This window comes from Pelobates fuscus, chromosome 2, assembly GCF_036172605.1.
Source record: "Pelobates fuscus isolate aPelFus1 chromosome 2, aPelFus1.pri, whole genome shotgun sequence".
Taxonomy (NCBI): domain Eukaryota; kingdom Metazoa; phylum Chordata; class Amphibia; order Anura; family Pelobatidae; genus Pelobates; species Pelobates fuscus.
In genome coordinates, this window is record NC_086318.1 from 394935824 (window position 1) to 394952466 (window position 16643).

The following is a 16643-nucleotide window of genomic DNA, read 5'->3' on the forward strand; positions in this document are numbered from 1 at the left end:
AACTATTTGATCACTTACATTGGGTTGGTGGAGGGCTAAAGTTTTGGTTATTGTGCTTGGCTTTGGTTATTCACAAGTCATGGAGAATTGACAAGGGAACTGCAGTTGTTTAGACAAAAATAGCAGAGCTGATAATATTTTGAAATTCAGCTTTGTCAATTTCTCCATGATTCCAGAATAAGTCCCGGGGTATTTAAATCTCATGCGGGATAAATGTAATAACAAAAAGGTAAATAGTAAAAGGTAAATAGTTGTAAAAACAAGAGAGAATAGTACACAAGGTGTAAAATTAGGTAAATCTTTATAGGTCTGCACTAACATTCTGTCATTCTACTTTTAACAAAAGACATGTTTTGCAGTTATAAACACTTAAAAAAAATAGATTATGTAATGAGAAAGTCAGCTGCTAATAACTGCTGCATTGTGTGATTTTATAAACTGTCCTGGGGCCAATCTGGGCTTGACAAGCATCGCATGCACGCAAAACAAGTTTGCATTTTCAAGACATTCTGATGAATTCTTATTTTCTCCTACTGGGAGATCCCCATCTTCTCTATGACACAAAGATACAAAACTGTAGAAATTGTCATATGAACATTCCAGGGCTTGGATTTAGTGCTGACCTGAGAAGGATGTGGATAGAATATTTTATGCCATTTTGTTATTATTGTTTAAATCACACTGAGTCAGTGGAGAAATGAGGCTTAAATGGACACTGTGCACACAGACCACTTCAGCTCATTGACATGGTCTGGGTGCAAACTCCCATCACTCTTAACCCTAGAGTGGTAATTATTGCATTTTTTTTTTATATATAAACTGCAATAATTACCTGGTAGGGTTAACTCCTCCTCTAAAAGCCTGTTTACCTGACAGTTCCGGGCTTGAAGGCGGCTTTTGGTCACCTAAACAACACTGGACGCCTTCCTGCTATGCATGAGGACTTGCAGCGTTACTGGAATCCCCATTGGAAAGCACTGAATAATGCTTTCCTATGGGGAAATCCTAATGCGAGCTCAGCCATTGCCGCGCATGCACATTAGGTCCCCAAGCCGAAGGACGTCAGCCGGGAAAGGGCGTGGGCAGAGCTGAGCCAGTGCCGGGGGACATGGGTGCTAAACTTAGGTAAGTGAGAAAAGGGGTTGTTAACAAGGGGTTGACAAAGAGGGAAGCTATAGTGCCAGGAAAACGAGTTTCCCTTTAAAGCATGCAATAGATTTGTTATTCTAACAAGAACGAAACCTCTTTGATGTATGATGAAACCGAAATGTTCAAATTCTGTATATTTATCAATCTGTTGTATGTGAACAATATGAATCCAACAAATTAATCCAATTTCAGGACTTAACAGTTGGAAAATTATATTAAAAGTATTTAAAGTACATTAACATCTCAATGAAAATGAAACCATTTTTTTTTTCATGCAGGCTGTGTCAGTCACAGCCAGGGGAGGCGTGGCTAGGGCTGCATAAACAAAAGTGATTTAACTTCTAAATGACAGAGAATTGAGCCGTGAAACTGCAGGGGCATAATCTATACACCAAAACTGCTTCATTAAGCGAAAGTTGTTTTGGTGACTATAGTGTTTGTTTAAACTTGAAATTCAATTTGAATTCACACTTTAGTTAATAACCCTCAGTGATATTATGTGTGCTGCAATAAATGCCATTAGTGCCATAACAGCATCACTCGACATTTTGAATTCCTGTATATTGAATCTGATTGGCTGAAAAGAAATATTGACGAATCACAACACCGAATGTATCCTTTTTTCTAAATTCTCCATGCAGACGTGCACTATAATGTAGATACGGTTTCTTGCAGGAATAAAATGCACAATAGCCATATCCCTTGATTTCCCGGATTCTTTTAAACTCCTTGGGCTATTTCACATGAAAGTAACTCAAACTAAAGCAGTAACTATGCTTTAGAATAACTGCGATAAAAATACTTCCTAGATTCTGTCTTCACAGCAATGTTTAAGTTGCGCAATTGTTAGTCAGCACAAAAGATCAGATGGAAGTGGGACTATACGTGTTATTAATCTGGTAACCGAAGCACATCAATGGCTGTGGGAATCTAATTGTTTCTTAAGAGAACAAAGCCGACTGATCTCACATAACAAATTGGTAAATATTACAGGAAAAAGATGACTGTTTACACGGACACTAATAAATACATTTAGCACTGATTGCTCCAAGCACCACAACCACCTATGCTCTCTGTATTAGTAAGTGATGCAAGGAGCCCTGTCTCCCATTATCCTATGCATTATACAAGCCTAAGAGAATAGCATACAACTCCAATGTACTTAGTATGGTTTTGCTGATAGCATTATATAAAAAGCCCAGAGCACACATGCACAGACGCTAATAGCTCAGTTCTTGAAAAGAACCATAAATTACACTACTTGTCAAGCTTGTAGGAGCCACACAGAGACTGCTACTGTTCAGTAATATCATTCTTGTTCATGAGTGAAAGCGCTTGCTATAGCTGATCTACCTACTTCATAAACATATGATCAACAGTTCAGTATATGTTTATGGAATATGTAGAGGGCTCACTGGAAGAACACAAAAAAGCCAAAAATAAATTAATTCACTTAAAGGACCACTACAGGCACCCAGACCACTTCAGCTCAATGAAGTGTTCTGGGTGCCAGGTCCCTCTAGTTTTAACCCTGCAGCTGTAAACATAGCAGTTTCAGTGAAACTGTTATGTTTCACTGAGGGTTAACACAGCCTCTAGTGGCTGTCTCACTGGCCGCTGCTAGAGGCGCTTCCGCGATTCTCACTGAGATAATCACAGTGAGAAGACGCTGGACATCCATAGGAAATCATTGAGTAATGCTTTCCTATGTGCGGTTTGAGTAATGCTTTCCTCTTGCCGCGCATGCACATTCGGATCTGACGTCGGCAGGGGGAGGAGAGGTCACCAGCGCCGAGAGAGCCCGACGCTGGAAAAAGGCAAGTGGCTGAAGGGGTTTTAACCCCTTCAGCCTAGTGGGAGGGGGGCCCTGAGGGTGGGGGGGACCTAATGACCCTATAGTGCCAGGAAAACTAGTTTGTTTTCCTGGCACTATAGTGGTCCTTTAAGATTATATATATATACACATATTGTATCTTACATCTGCAAAAAAAGCATAAAATAGATTGTAGCAAAAGACAGATATTTGGTGTTTTGTGTGTTATACTTTTATTTGATTTAAGTTTGGGTGTGGAGAGAGGTAAGGGAATCCCTTTAAAGCGGCACTGTCACCCCCGTCTGAAAAATGATTTCATAAAAATAGAATCTTACTGAAATACTCATATTGACTGTGTTGGATTTCACTGAAATTCCAATCCAGTCAAGAGATATACAGAGACAGAGTATTGATTACACTGTTTCTGTATATTCCCTCCATGTGACACTTCTAGAGTGTCAATCCGCCAGCCATCACCAGTGACTGCAGGGAATTGGCTTCATCTATGGAGGACCACGTTCCATAGAGCTAAATACGGTACTCTAGCGCGGGGGTTCCCAACCCAGTCCCGAAGAACCCCCTAACAGTCCAGGATTTATGGGTCATCCAGTTGCTTCCAAGGTGTTTTTAGAAAATAAAAAAATACAAATAAACTTTGGACACAACAGGGTAATCGCTAAATCCTGGACTGGTAGGGGGTACTTGAGGACTGCGTTGGTAACCCTTGTTCTAGCGCATGTGTAAGAGTACAGCAGTGACGTCAGCTCCTGATTGCGATGCCCGCGAGTGACAGGTTCTGGTAAGTAGAATTCACCTTTGCCTGACCCCTCCCCCACAGGACCCCCACAGCGATGTTAGATTTAGAACAGGAGTTTCCAAACTTTCTCATTGCTATTGGGCATTTACCAAAACTCTATGCATCCAGAGGGAAATATTGTCCAAAAACAACTAGGTCAAAGTTGCATTAATTTGGAGTATTATAGGACAATTAATGTACTGCTAGCAGGATTTTAAACAACTATAAAAATTAGGAGAGAATACATATTTGTACAGCTTTGCCCTTGTATGACATTTTCCATGCGGCACCATATGCAAATGCAACTGCATAGACTAATTTGCATGTATATGCACCTCATCAATTACAATATTAAACTTCTAATGAGATACTTTGAATACATTAACCTTTTCATTCCTAACAACCATTACATGCAATATATAGAGCGGGCAGGGGGGGGGGGGGGCAGAGGGGGGGGCAGGGTTCTTTACAGCAACAATTTTGCCAAAATAGATCATTTAGCATAATTCTTTGCTCGGCGATTTAGCCGATATTTTACTATCAATTTTCAATTCACCACAATTCAGTGTTTAAAGAATAAATAGTACAAATAAAAATTAAATAGATAATGAATGTATATATTTAAGTGATTGTAGGGATATGTAAACATTGCTGCACCTATAGGACCAGTGCCCACCTACCCTATGTATTGACTCTGCAGACCCCAGACTTTTGCAACAGCTGACAGACCGTGAGAAATGCATCCCAGTGTGTTGTTTAAAAAAAAAAACAAAAAAAAAACAACAACCTATAAATATAACAAATATATAAACAAACCAAAATTCACACCTGAATCTGTCTTCTTGCCTTTCATGTTTTGACTTGTTCTTTGTTTTTTAAGTTTGTTATTTTTACTGGCATGGAATTGTCTTTAAACCACAAGCTGACAGTGAACAATAGGTTAAACCATCTTAATAGCGTACATTTTTTTTTTTTTTTTTTAAATGTGCAAAATAAATCAGATTCCTACCCGCTCAGAGGTCTTGTTTTCCGAATTTCAAAGAACTGTGTTCCTGTATGGTTATATCTGTATTTCTGACATTAAGGATAAATATACACAGTTATGCTTCAGACAATATAAATAAAGTACACTAAGCAGACCTGTTTAGATGTTCAACGGTTAAATACAATTGCCTTGGTGATGATAACATTTGGAATAATCCTGTCTAAGAATCATAAATCAAATAGTCTTTCATTACATTACCTCATTGCCCCAAGGCCCAGTCCCTCCCAGCTTTTTTTTGGAATATACAATAGAGAGCCACATCAATATCCGTATAAACAATGCATGCAAGTTATTGAAAGGACATCTTCCCATTACAGCTCTCATTGTGTAACAGTGAGATTCGGGATCAGAGAAACAAACAGATATGAAATGCGATATCACATGAACTACCCACATAAATACCCCCCACCTCACTCGGGAAGACCAACCACACAAAACTCACGAATGAACCCACACGACCCTAAACACACCGGGCACAACATAAACCCTATGCTCAAAACCAACCACACTACAACACAAGACACCGACCGATGCTCACGATCCGGAGTACCACCCACCCGAAAACGACCCCTCCGACACTAACCTGAGCACAATACCGACTTAGACAGACACCAGACACATCAGTAACACAAAAAACCACAACCAAAGCGGGATACGGCTGAAAATTCTATAAAGAGAACATACAAAAAAACACAATAGTGTGATACAGTAAATCATACATCCTACTCTCCCCTTAATACAATCCCTTTAAATAGGGCTAGTCCCAATGTTCAATTAATCAGTACTGTTTAATTGAACATTGGGACTAGCCCTATTTAAAGGGATTGTATTAAGGGGGGAGTAGGATGTATGATTTTACTGCTTGTAAGATTGTATGTGGTTATTTTTTGTTGCGGTCCCTGATGAAGTTCATGTTTTGAACGAAAGGCGTAGGACCTAATACCACATTTTGATCTTAATGGTGTTTATTTCACCTTTTATATAATAAAACATTTTTTGGGAGTTTGATCCTATTTGGAGTTCCGTGTACCTTTCAGCTATTCCGTATTGGAAGGGAGATTACTAGCCCCCCATACCATCAGGGGAGGCACTTTATGAGCGCTTTTATCTTCATCATCTCGTGAGTGCATTTATTACTAGCGCAAGATACATTGTATTTACTGTATCACACTATTGTGTTTTTTTGTATGTTCTCTTTATAGAATTTTCAGCCATATCCCGCTTTGGTTGTGTTTTTTTGTATTTGTAAAGATCGTTTGTTGTGGATAACGATCCCGGGAGGCTGCACATTAACCAACGTTAAGTAATTTTACACTACTTTGTGGTGTTTATATTTGTTGGTTCTTTTTCATCAGTAACACCCCAACCGAATAGCACACCGACCCGCGGCGCCCAAACAACCAGGACCCAAGGGCACTAGGGGAGGGCGACCATGACCGAGGGGACCCACTTGACAACCACAAACACAGGACAGAAACCCAGCGACGGCCCTCCCGGTCATACTACACACCAACCTATCGACAAACTGCTCCTTAGACTCCACCTGAAGGGCCCCGAACAGACCTGCCCACGGGGGACCTCAAGCCTGCGTCTCCCTGCTGCCAGTGAACCTCCCCTTCCCACCTCTGAACGCCAAGTTCTACAATCCAAGTCCCATAGTTCAGCCAACACCTTACCAGCACTATGCAATCCACTAATGCCACTGCACGTGGCTAACTCTCACTACATACTCTACTTCGCAAGTTACTCGCACCAAGGAACTGTAAAGTACAGCTGATAACGCCTAATATATGACCTGTAACACATACAATGTACATCTGTAATCTACAACCCAAACTGTATATCTGGCTGTCTTGCCCAGCGACGCACTATGACTTGTTAAGTCTACAACTGTACCTGTGTTTACTGAATGTCATCATTAAAAACCTTGAATAATAAAAAAAAAAAAAAAAAAGAAATGCGATATCTACTAAATAGTGATATTTATATATTGTTGTATCTGGGCAGTGGAGTGTCCCTTTAATGTCAAAACTACTGTGCGTGAAACCAACTTTTAAGGGGAAATCTGCCCACCTTCAGTTTGTGCACAGCAATACAAATAGGGTACTAGCTATTACAGATAAGAAGCTGAATGATTCATTATGTCATTCATTTCATTGAGGTTGGATTGCCACCATAATACTTCAATTGCACCTACCGAATACTTTTGTTTTAGATAAGCTGGAAACTGGCATATACAGTAGCAGCGTGTGATATAAGGTCAGTGTAAATTTTGGCGGCAAATTTCAATTTAGTTTTAGTCATAGTCTTTTGATTAAAAAGCCATTTTAGTTTTAGTCGTATTTTAGTCATCTGAATTGTTTTAGTTTTAGTCGACTAGATCTCCAATATTTTCGTTGACTAAATCTGACGAAAATTGTTAGCCAACGAAATTAACACTGTATGGGGTGCGGAGGCTATTTGTAGTACTGCGCTCCTATGGATGTTAGTAAATTACTTCCTGCAAAAAAATAAGAATTCTTGAACATCCCCAAAGCTGCAGAATGTGCATTGTTCATCCAATCACCCCATGTGGTTCTGTATGCATTGTGGGATGGGGAAAAATGTATTAAACATGAATGTCTCCCAAGGTAACGCATGCTCTAATTGCTCAGATTGTACCTTAGGGCCTACAGATCTAGGCCAGGCTGCAAAAACACCCCCCAGTGTATTACCGACTGAATTCTAGTTTTACTGTATAGATGGATGAGAAATAAGAGGCTAAGCCAGGCTTCCCCAAACTCCAGCCCTCCAGATGTTGCTGAACTACAACTCCCACGATTCTCAGCCTATTTAATTCATAGAATCATGGGAGTTGTAGTCCTACAACATCTGGAGGGCCGGAGTTTGGGGAAGCCTGGGCTAAGCTAAAGAAATGTTTTTTAAACTGTACTACTTTCACAACCTAACTACAACCCTCTCGCCTACCCAACAGCTCTCCAGTGGGTCAGGTGAAAATCAGTCTCTGCAAAGGATTGTAATATGAAAAGAAAGTGACAGGAAAACCCAAATTCTCAAAATCCATTACTTCTATTTTACAATACCAAATAAGAAAGCACAGCAATGTAATTAATTACTGCCGAACCTCCTGTGGCCAATCTACAGAACAGAGAGAACCAAAATAACGCAGTGTTCACAGGAGAACATGGGCCGCGCAGAAACTTTGAGTTACTGCCAGTGGAAAAATTTCTTTAAAATATGAACTGTTAATAAAAAAAAAAAAAGTATCAAACCTTTCAATGCCATGGAGGTACATTGATGCCTCTGGAGATTCAAAGAATTTGTGCGAGCATTGCGATGTCCGAGATTGATACATTTTACACATTTCATTTACCTTTCTGCAATACGCAGAGAAACACGGGATAAGAGATATTTTTGGTATGGATCACAGTTAGAGCTAGTTTACCCTAGTGTTACATAGAATGGACTGTCTGAGATAAGTATAAGGGTAACACAATGTATCATCTCGGAGCTAAGCCTTTGGCTTCCTCCAGCGTGGTTAGATTGTGGTTTTAATACTATAGGGTCAGGAATACATGTTTTTGTTCCTGACCCTATAGTGTTCCTTTAAGTCAAGTAAAGCTGGACCTGTGTGCATTGTTTCCCGCGCATGCGCTTCGAGCCACTGATCAGACACCAGTGATGTGGGATGGAGGCGTTGAATCTAGTGGTGGGAGCTTCACCCGGCACTGGATTCCAGGTAAGTTTTAAGATTATATAATAGGGTTTTTCATATAAAACTGAGGGGGAGGTTGGACATACATAATAGAGCCCAATTGGGACTCAAACAAAAAATAAAAAAGGGGGAAAACAAGTTTACAGCAACCCTTTCAGGCCTTTCTGTTTGGATTACATCTTGTCTTTTCAAATAGGTATCCAGAGACCTTGGCAGACAGGAGGTGACTAAATAAAAAAAAAGCCACATTTCCACAAAATAATTTTTTGTGCTTAGAATTTGCATGTTTTAACTTACCATTTTAATGATCATTATTAATGACAAACATGATTTTCTTGTTCTTTTTCGTAACGATTAACAGGCCTGATAGGATTCCCTTTTCTTCCTTCAACTCGGTTAATAATTGGGTTCAGCTCCCTTTTTTATTCTTAATGTTATTTGTATTTTGCAGTAAGTACCAAGTATGTTGAAGGTGGCAGACGCAGTACTTATTACATTAGAGGTACCCCCATTGTATTTATTTCCCGGGAGTATTTGATATATATTTTCAAGACGGCCGAGCGAAGCAGCTGTTTCTCAGCATGGAAGATGAAATGTGTGAAGCAGCTGCTCGCTGACTCCTGTTAGCTGGTATTTTTGACGGATCGTTCCAGTCTTGTATTACAAAGAATGGTCTGAAACATGCTCATCGCAGCAAAGCACAAGCAAGTGTCTGCATGGGGAAAGAATGCTTTTGCGTCCATGTTTTTGGCACAAGAAAAGTAGTGACCCAGTAACAGAAGAGGATGTTTGCCAGCAATATGCAAACTGTATAAGGGAGAGGGATGCTGCCAGCGAGCAACAGGAGGTGTGAACTCCAAATTAGTGAGACTAAAGCTGCTTAAAATACTGAATCCGACCGAGCATCCTCCCGTGTTATCAGTTATATAGGTGTGGGTACGAACTGATATTTTATTCTGCATCTGTGCTCAAAGGGGTTTCGGGGCTTAAAGGGGAACTGAAACTCAAAGGATTTTTTTAACATCATATTTACTTTTTTATTATAGTAAACTAATATATATTTTGTCAGGTGTGAAAAATAAAATTACATTTAGAAATCCATATTTTATCTTTTATCCTGCGACTGGGCGCCTCCATCTTGGCTCTCTGTCAGTTGTTATCAACACTGTTCTTTGCACCTGGCAGTCAGCATACGGAGGGAAAATGGAACAATGTATCTATTTCACCTCACTAGTAATGTGTACCCTGGACTCAACTGGAATATTGGGACATTTTCTATATCTTTAAACATGAATGTAAAAAAAAAAGGAAAATAAAAGGTTCACACAAGCTCTGGGTAATTTTCAGGGTTCTATTTATTTCTATAATTTTAAAACATTTTCTTGAGCTCTAAAAAATAAAATTAAATGTAAAGAGCCACACTGCTGTATTTAGCTAGAATGTGGAATGTGTGTCTCCATATTCCCTCACTCACTCACACTGCTGTTAGATCGGCTTGTTGCACCTGTCACAAACACAAACAATGTTTCTATATCTCCTCATCTGCAATCTGTGCCCTGACTGTGCCAGGACTGAACTGGATTGTCATTTGCTAAAAAAATTTAATATACATTTTGAAAAAATGGAACATCATGGTAAAAAAAGGTTAACACAAATTATAGGTGATTTTCAATGTTTCATTCAATAATGTAATTTTCAGAGAAGCAATGCTTCATCTTTTTATAGTGACTTGCATCACTACTGATTAGAAAAGGTGTAGGACGCAAATGAAAAAATCTTCAACTCCGCCAAGGTTCTGAATTATTCCAAATCTGATATTTTATTCAGCTTTCTTGTCAAAGCACAAAATTATGTATTTGGTGGACAAACCCCCAAAGCAATTATTTTGCCTGTTACAAACTCTTGTGTATTCACAATATGTTAAATAAATATTGCTAAGCACTCCCCCAATTTGCCAAAAATCTGTGGAGAGATATTATAGACAGAGTCCTACTAAATTATTTTCACAAGTATGCAGGAGCTGTCAATAATTAAGAACAAACTGGAGTTTTTGGAATGGGGAGTGCGTTCAATACAGACACAAGTATAAATTGATGTTTCGAAATTAATCAAAGAAAAACAGAACATAAATCACATTTAACACAAAATGGACTTTTCATCAACAAACTTTCTCTACTCTACATGTTACCAACGAGCATTGGAAGACAGCAGGTTACAGACGTGAGAGTACAGCTGTCTAACGACTTAAAGCTTATCCTGGCCTCCGAGGACTGCTATTGTATTACATAATTTATTTATTTTTACGCACAGTCCAACACAGTGTAAATGTAATCAGCTGCCTCTCCCTTGGAATATTTGGGGAAAATCTGAAATGTGAACAGGAGGGAAGTATCTTTAACTAAAGGAAGAGGGTGTAGAACACTTAAACTTCTTATCTCACCATCTGGACCATGTAAGGTCCTGCATCTGGACAATAAACAGTCCAAAAATACTGCAAAGATCTGTGTGATTGATTTAACAAACCAAGTAAAGATTATACATATAAAATGTGTGACGTTGGCACGGACAAAAATTTGGAAACATTTCCGAACTGTGCTTCCTGGCCTTCTGATTCTCATGAAAATCGCAAAAAATGTTTGTGCTTGTTTTAATGTTATTTTGGTTGAGTGAATAGTTTGCAAAACTGAGGGTTCTACAATTTTTTTGAGACATGATCCCTACATTACAGTGCAAAGCTGTTTAAATGTTCATTGTTAAGGTAGATACAGTGAGGGAAAAAAGTATTGACATGCAAATCAATTTATGACTTTTTTGACATGCGTTTTTCTTGATTTTCTTGTTGTTGTTTTTGTTATTCTGTCTCTCACTGTTAAAATACGCCTACCATTAAAATGATAGACTGATCATTTCTTTGTCAGTGGGCAAACGTTTAAAATCAGCAGGGGATCAAATACTTTTTCCCCTCACTGTATGTGCAGGACTGGAAAAAAAATTCAGCCTGGGCAATTAAAGGCAGAACAGAAAGCCATAAAGAGGGTGAATCACGAATGCCAACTCTCTCCCTCCCCCCTATCCTCCCCCAAATATGTGTGTTAGTGTGATGCACTTCCAGAGCATCCAGTGCTCTCGGATGGAGAAAACGTCCTGTTTTCGTTCTGCAGAATGCAAGCATATGCGTTTGCCAGCGACTTGTCTCTGGTGTCCACAATAGTTGTTAATTCAACTCATCAGCATAAGGTTGGTTACCGGCTTGCTATATAGGATTGGAGTTTCTTGTGGAGCACAAACCAATAGAGTTATGGTGGCTGAATCGCTCCACATCCAGGGAAATATGCCATTTTATGCCAGAGAATAGTTGCATCCCCAGAATACATGACTTCCACTGCTTAGTATAAAAATGTGTTTAAATCACACTCCTTGTCCACCAACCACTTTCTAACCAGCTTAAAGTTCACACGTGCTCTGGGCCACAGAGAAAAGTCAAACAAAATGTTTATCTATGGATGAATGGGGGGGCGGAGCCAGCAGCGCAACGAAGCGGTCGCATCTCAGTGAGCTCCGGCACCAAATCGCCTAAATAGAACCATAAACAGTGTAATCCACAAGAGAACCTCTTTAATAACCCGACCACGGAAGTAAGGCAAAACATGGGCAGAAAATCCAAGAAACCAAAGGCGGACAAAAGCCCTCCCGGACGGGATATCGCCGAAATGCTGAGGAACACGCAACAGGCCGCATGGTCCAAGATGGCGCTGGAGGACGATTTCGCCTCGTACTCCTCGGAGGACTTTGACACAGACCTGATGGAGGGGGCGTCCTTCAGACCGACACCAAAAAACAACACGTGACCAACTCACCCGGAGACCCGGTCACTGCAAGCCAGCTTAGAGAAATGCTAGCCAAACTACGCAAAGACCTGTCCGCAGACATGGCCTATTTTAAAGCAGCCATAGAAGGGGCCCAGTCGAAGATCACCCAACTAGAGGCCCGTGCGAGCACCCAGGACTCCAGGCTAACGGCGGTAGAGCAACAAGTGGCGGACCTAGCAAAGCAGCAACAGGCCACAGCAGACCGCATGGATGCAATGGAGGACCAAAGGAGACGCCACAACCTGAAGATAAGGGGGATTCCAGACTCGGTGAGCCTCACTGAGCTACCCCACTACATCAGACGCGGACCTTATCATTCGCTTCCAGAGCATATCGGATAAAGCGGCTCTTCAAACCACACTGAGGGGCAAAACTCCCTTAACGTTTGAGGGCAGCAAACTTACCTTTTTCCAGGACATCACCAGGAATACGCTTACTTGGCGGAAATCTTTACAACCGCTGTTGCAACACCTCCGCACCAGAGAGCTGCCCTACCGCTGGGGGACCCCGCGAGCAGTACTAATTACTCTTAATGAGACCTTGCATAAAATACAGAGCTACCAAGAACTGGAAGCACTCCTGCTATCTGCGGGTATACTTCAAACAGCACCCGTGAAGAGATCGGGACTGTCCACGATCAACCCAGCTACCGTACGGGAGTTCACCCCGAGAGCACCTCTGGGACCAACACCGACCACCCTGCCGACTTGAGCTACCTGGGACTATAGACTTCAAGATGACACCTCTCACCCTCCACCAGCGAAACCCAAGTTCAACAAAGTTTTAAACCCCCACTTGCATGCACGCCCGAGACTGACACATGGTACGTGCACCGGCTGAAAGCGTCAGGACAACCCACCGCAGTTTAGTAATCCATGTTACCAACCCCCTAACACCGGAGAACACTGAATCGAACTTGTCGACTCAACCTTGCCGCTCCATGTTATTGTTCATGGGAGGAGGTAAACTTTTTGTCTCTGCCTCCCCTACTATTCTACAGGCAGGATAACTAACAACTGTCTTACCTGAGGAGCATATCGGAAACACCAGGACTTTTCCAGCATACAGTGGTTCCTTCTCCTGTAATAACTCGTAAATATGCTACCCGACCAATTGCAGTACACCACACTATGTATAACCCTGCATGTAACATAGATTTAGGTTATGTTTGTTTTATTTTACTGTTCAATACTCATGCTCATTAGTATAAATCACTGACCGATTCGGCCAGAGTTACACCTGCAGCCTATAACTCCACAAATCAATGGGTCTAATGGTAACAGACAGACTAACAATCCGCCAGCTTTAGACCTTAATCTGTACCAAGGGTCACAAACAGTTTTAGTGGACCTCTCTCTAACAACGCACACTCGGATACACCCAGAGGGATAGCAGACTAACATGCTTCTAATTCACCATGGTGCTACTTAAATCCAGGCTATACCTAACATTACTACATAAACCACACCGGCCTGCATAACAGGCATAGCACGGCACCGCTAGCTCGCTTAACCTACCTAACACACAGACGATACCTACATATGCCACAGCACAAGCCTGTATAAAGTCCCACACTCTGTTCACAGTGCTCTCTGGCGGATTAGTACCAATATGCTAGGCAGCACTGTAATTACATGATACAAGAAAAACCACAATTCCAAACTTTGCATAGTTCACGGAAAGATACTGTGACTCACTGCAGTTTCTAACGCACGCTGTTACGCCCCTACAAAACAAAACTCAACTAAACTACCTATAATGACTACACAGCTGGCACACTAACCTGGCAAATTCAGAATACGACCAACAGTGATAACTTACCTACTTTAACTCCGTTCAGCGTTAACCTTATCATTTTATCCCAATGACCTCAATGTTTAGCCTACCGGATGACTGTTAGATTTATCTAAAAATGTGCAAGATTTCATGCCACTGTTTACTGTAAGTATGTTCTATGATACGCTGTTGTGGCGTCCGACATTAATATGTATAACATGCACACAAAAATAAAGAATTCAAAAAAAATAAAAATGTTTATCTATGAGAAGGAGGAGAACCTCTACATAAACATCACCGGCGCTGGATTCAATACAAGTTTTATCGTATTTAATAGTTTTGGTTTTTTTACATGAAAAAAGGGGGATGTACAAGGGTAATAGTGCCCAATAGGGCATTACAAAGTTAAAAACACATACTGTAGAAAAGGGTTATAGAAACCATTCAAGAAGATATATCATTATTGAGAAGGGATATTTCACATAGTAATAGTTAAATTCTGGAAACACAAATAGTACACACGGAAAGCTCGAAGACTAGCCAGTTCCACTAGTTTGGGAACAATGAAATAATTGTGAGAAGTTCTGAATGTGAATAAGTCGGGCGATCTGCTGACTGCGAAGTCATTGAGTTTATAAATAAGTTTTAACTGGACAAATAGCATGAAGGATACTGCAGCAATTTCATGTATCTTTGTACAGCTTGGAGCCAGTCCAGGATGGGCATGGGCGCTTTATAGGTTGGCACTGCTGGCACTGAAGGCTGAGGAGACAAGAAAAAAAGGAATCAAATATTTTAAACATTTCATGTTGATTTATAAAACATTGGTCCATAATAATGAGCAGTTTTATGATAAAAGCGTGCTTTGGCTTAATGGCAAGTCAATGAGCACCACATGGACAGCCAAACATGGAATATTAAACCTTCCACTTAAAGTCATTGAGATTAAATTATTATATTTATATCTTCACTACTCCAAGAACTGGAAGGACCAACAAAAGAATGACATACTTTAGGTCGAAATAACTGAATTGAAGTCATACTCCCAATTAAATCATTTTTCACCTAAAATTCCAAGTTCCCTTCTCAATTTGTAACAATTCCGAGCTTGGTGAATAAATCTTTTGAATATTTTATATTTTTTTTCAGATTTTCTCAGACACAGCATTAAAGAATGAGTCACTGTGCTCTTGGAGGAAGATCTTGGATTTCTGAACCAGTAGTAGTTTTTTGGGGTTTTTTTTTGTGGTTTGACATGGAAAAAATATATATTCTTTAGAAAAGTCGTTTTGTTTTTCACTATTGCATTACTTGCCATTTCTAGTTGTGGTTCAATTTGAAAATGGCTAGTTCTGCTGCTTTTTTATAGACAGACTATGATGTTTATCTGAATGCTAACACTGCAGGTAGAGAATGCACTCACACCTATCTGCTGCTGCTATTTTTGAATTGTGCCGCACGTGATAACGCAGAACAAAAAAGACTTTAAAAAAAATAAAAATCGAAGAAACCGGCAAAATGTAACACCTTTTCCTGTGTGGCTTTCTGTGCAACCTTTAGAATTCATAGTATAAACTCACAGAGCTTGCTCACTGAACGTACTTAGCGGTATATTTTAAAGAAGTCCATTTTTAAGTTAAGGTGTTAAATCATACAATAAATGTCTTGTCAGTCCTGTTTATGTATAACCTAGCAGAATGGCCCATTCTTCCCACAACTGCAGGAGAAGCTCACTTAGTAGGGGTGGGATTCAGACAGCAGGAAAGGCTAAACAGGTTGTGGTGGTAAAGGATACTCCACTGCCCAAATAAAAAAAATACAATAATAAATGTAAATCACTATTTAGTATACATACTGCCCAATTACTATATATTATTATGCTTTTTTGGGGGGGGGGGGAAGGGAAGGGTACATTTAAAAACAGATGGCAATTAATGCAGATCCTTGTATCAGCCTTTGCAAGCCCTCCCCATTCTAACCCCGCCCAGACTTTCTGTGGCTGTCCAATCACAGACTTTCCAATACAACTCAATGAAAAGACTTTGCAAGGCAGGTGCTCCGGGCATTTTCCTGCCCCTTGAGTTTAGCTCCACTGAGCTAACCAAACCAGGAAGTAACTTGACCGTTTGTCTGATTGACAGCCTGGGTAACAATGTTCATTTATAAATGGGACAATTTCTATCGAACTCTTCACTTTTTGTAACATGAAAAAAGACACACTCTTCACACATAAATTATTCCAGCAAGATATAGTGCCTTAGGTGTTTGGAGTGTTCCTTTAACAGAGCACCACTCTGATCTCCTCAGCAGAGTTTTAAGCCAGGATTTGGACGAGTCTACACTAAATTGGTGATTAAACCCCTGATAGAGAATTCTCAATGTAGCTATGATTGTAGTTTGGCTATTTTCGGCTATTCCCTCTAATTTACATTTTACACTGAATAATGCTGTGAATGGCTAACGCGATAATATTATGGAAC

General features: G+C 40.2%; 1 protein-coding gene across 1 annotated transcript in view; it reads right to left on the bottom strand.

Annotated features, from left to right (window-relative positions):
• Positions 1-16643, bottom strand: part of VASH2 (vasohibin 2) — a 93515-nt gene that overhangs the window by 43729 nt on the left and 33143 nt on the right. Inside the window, exons 3-4 of the mRNA XM_063443847.1 lie at positions 14837-14925; positions 4768-4824 (exon numbers count right to left, since the gene is read on the bottom strand). Coding sequence (XP_063299917.1) covers positions 4768-4824; positions 14837-14925 — 146 coding nt within the window. The remainder of the gene's footprint in view (positions 1-4767; positions 4825-14836; positions 14926-16643) is intronic.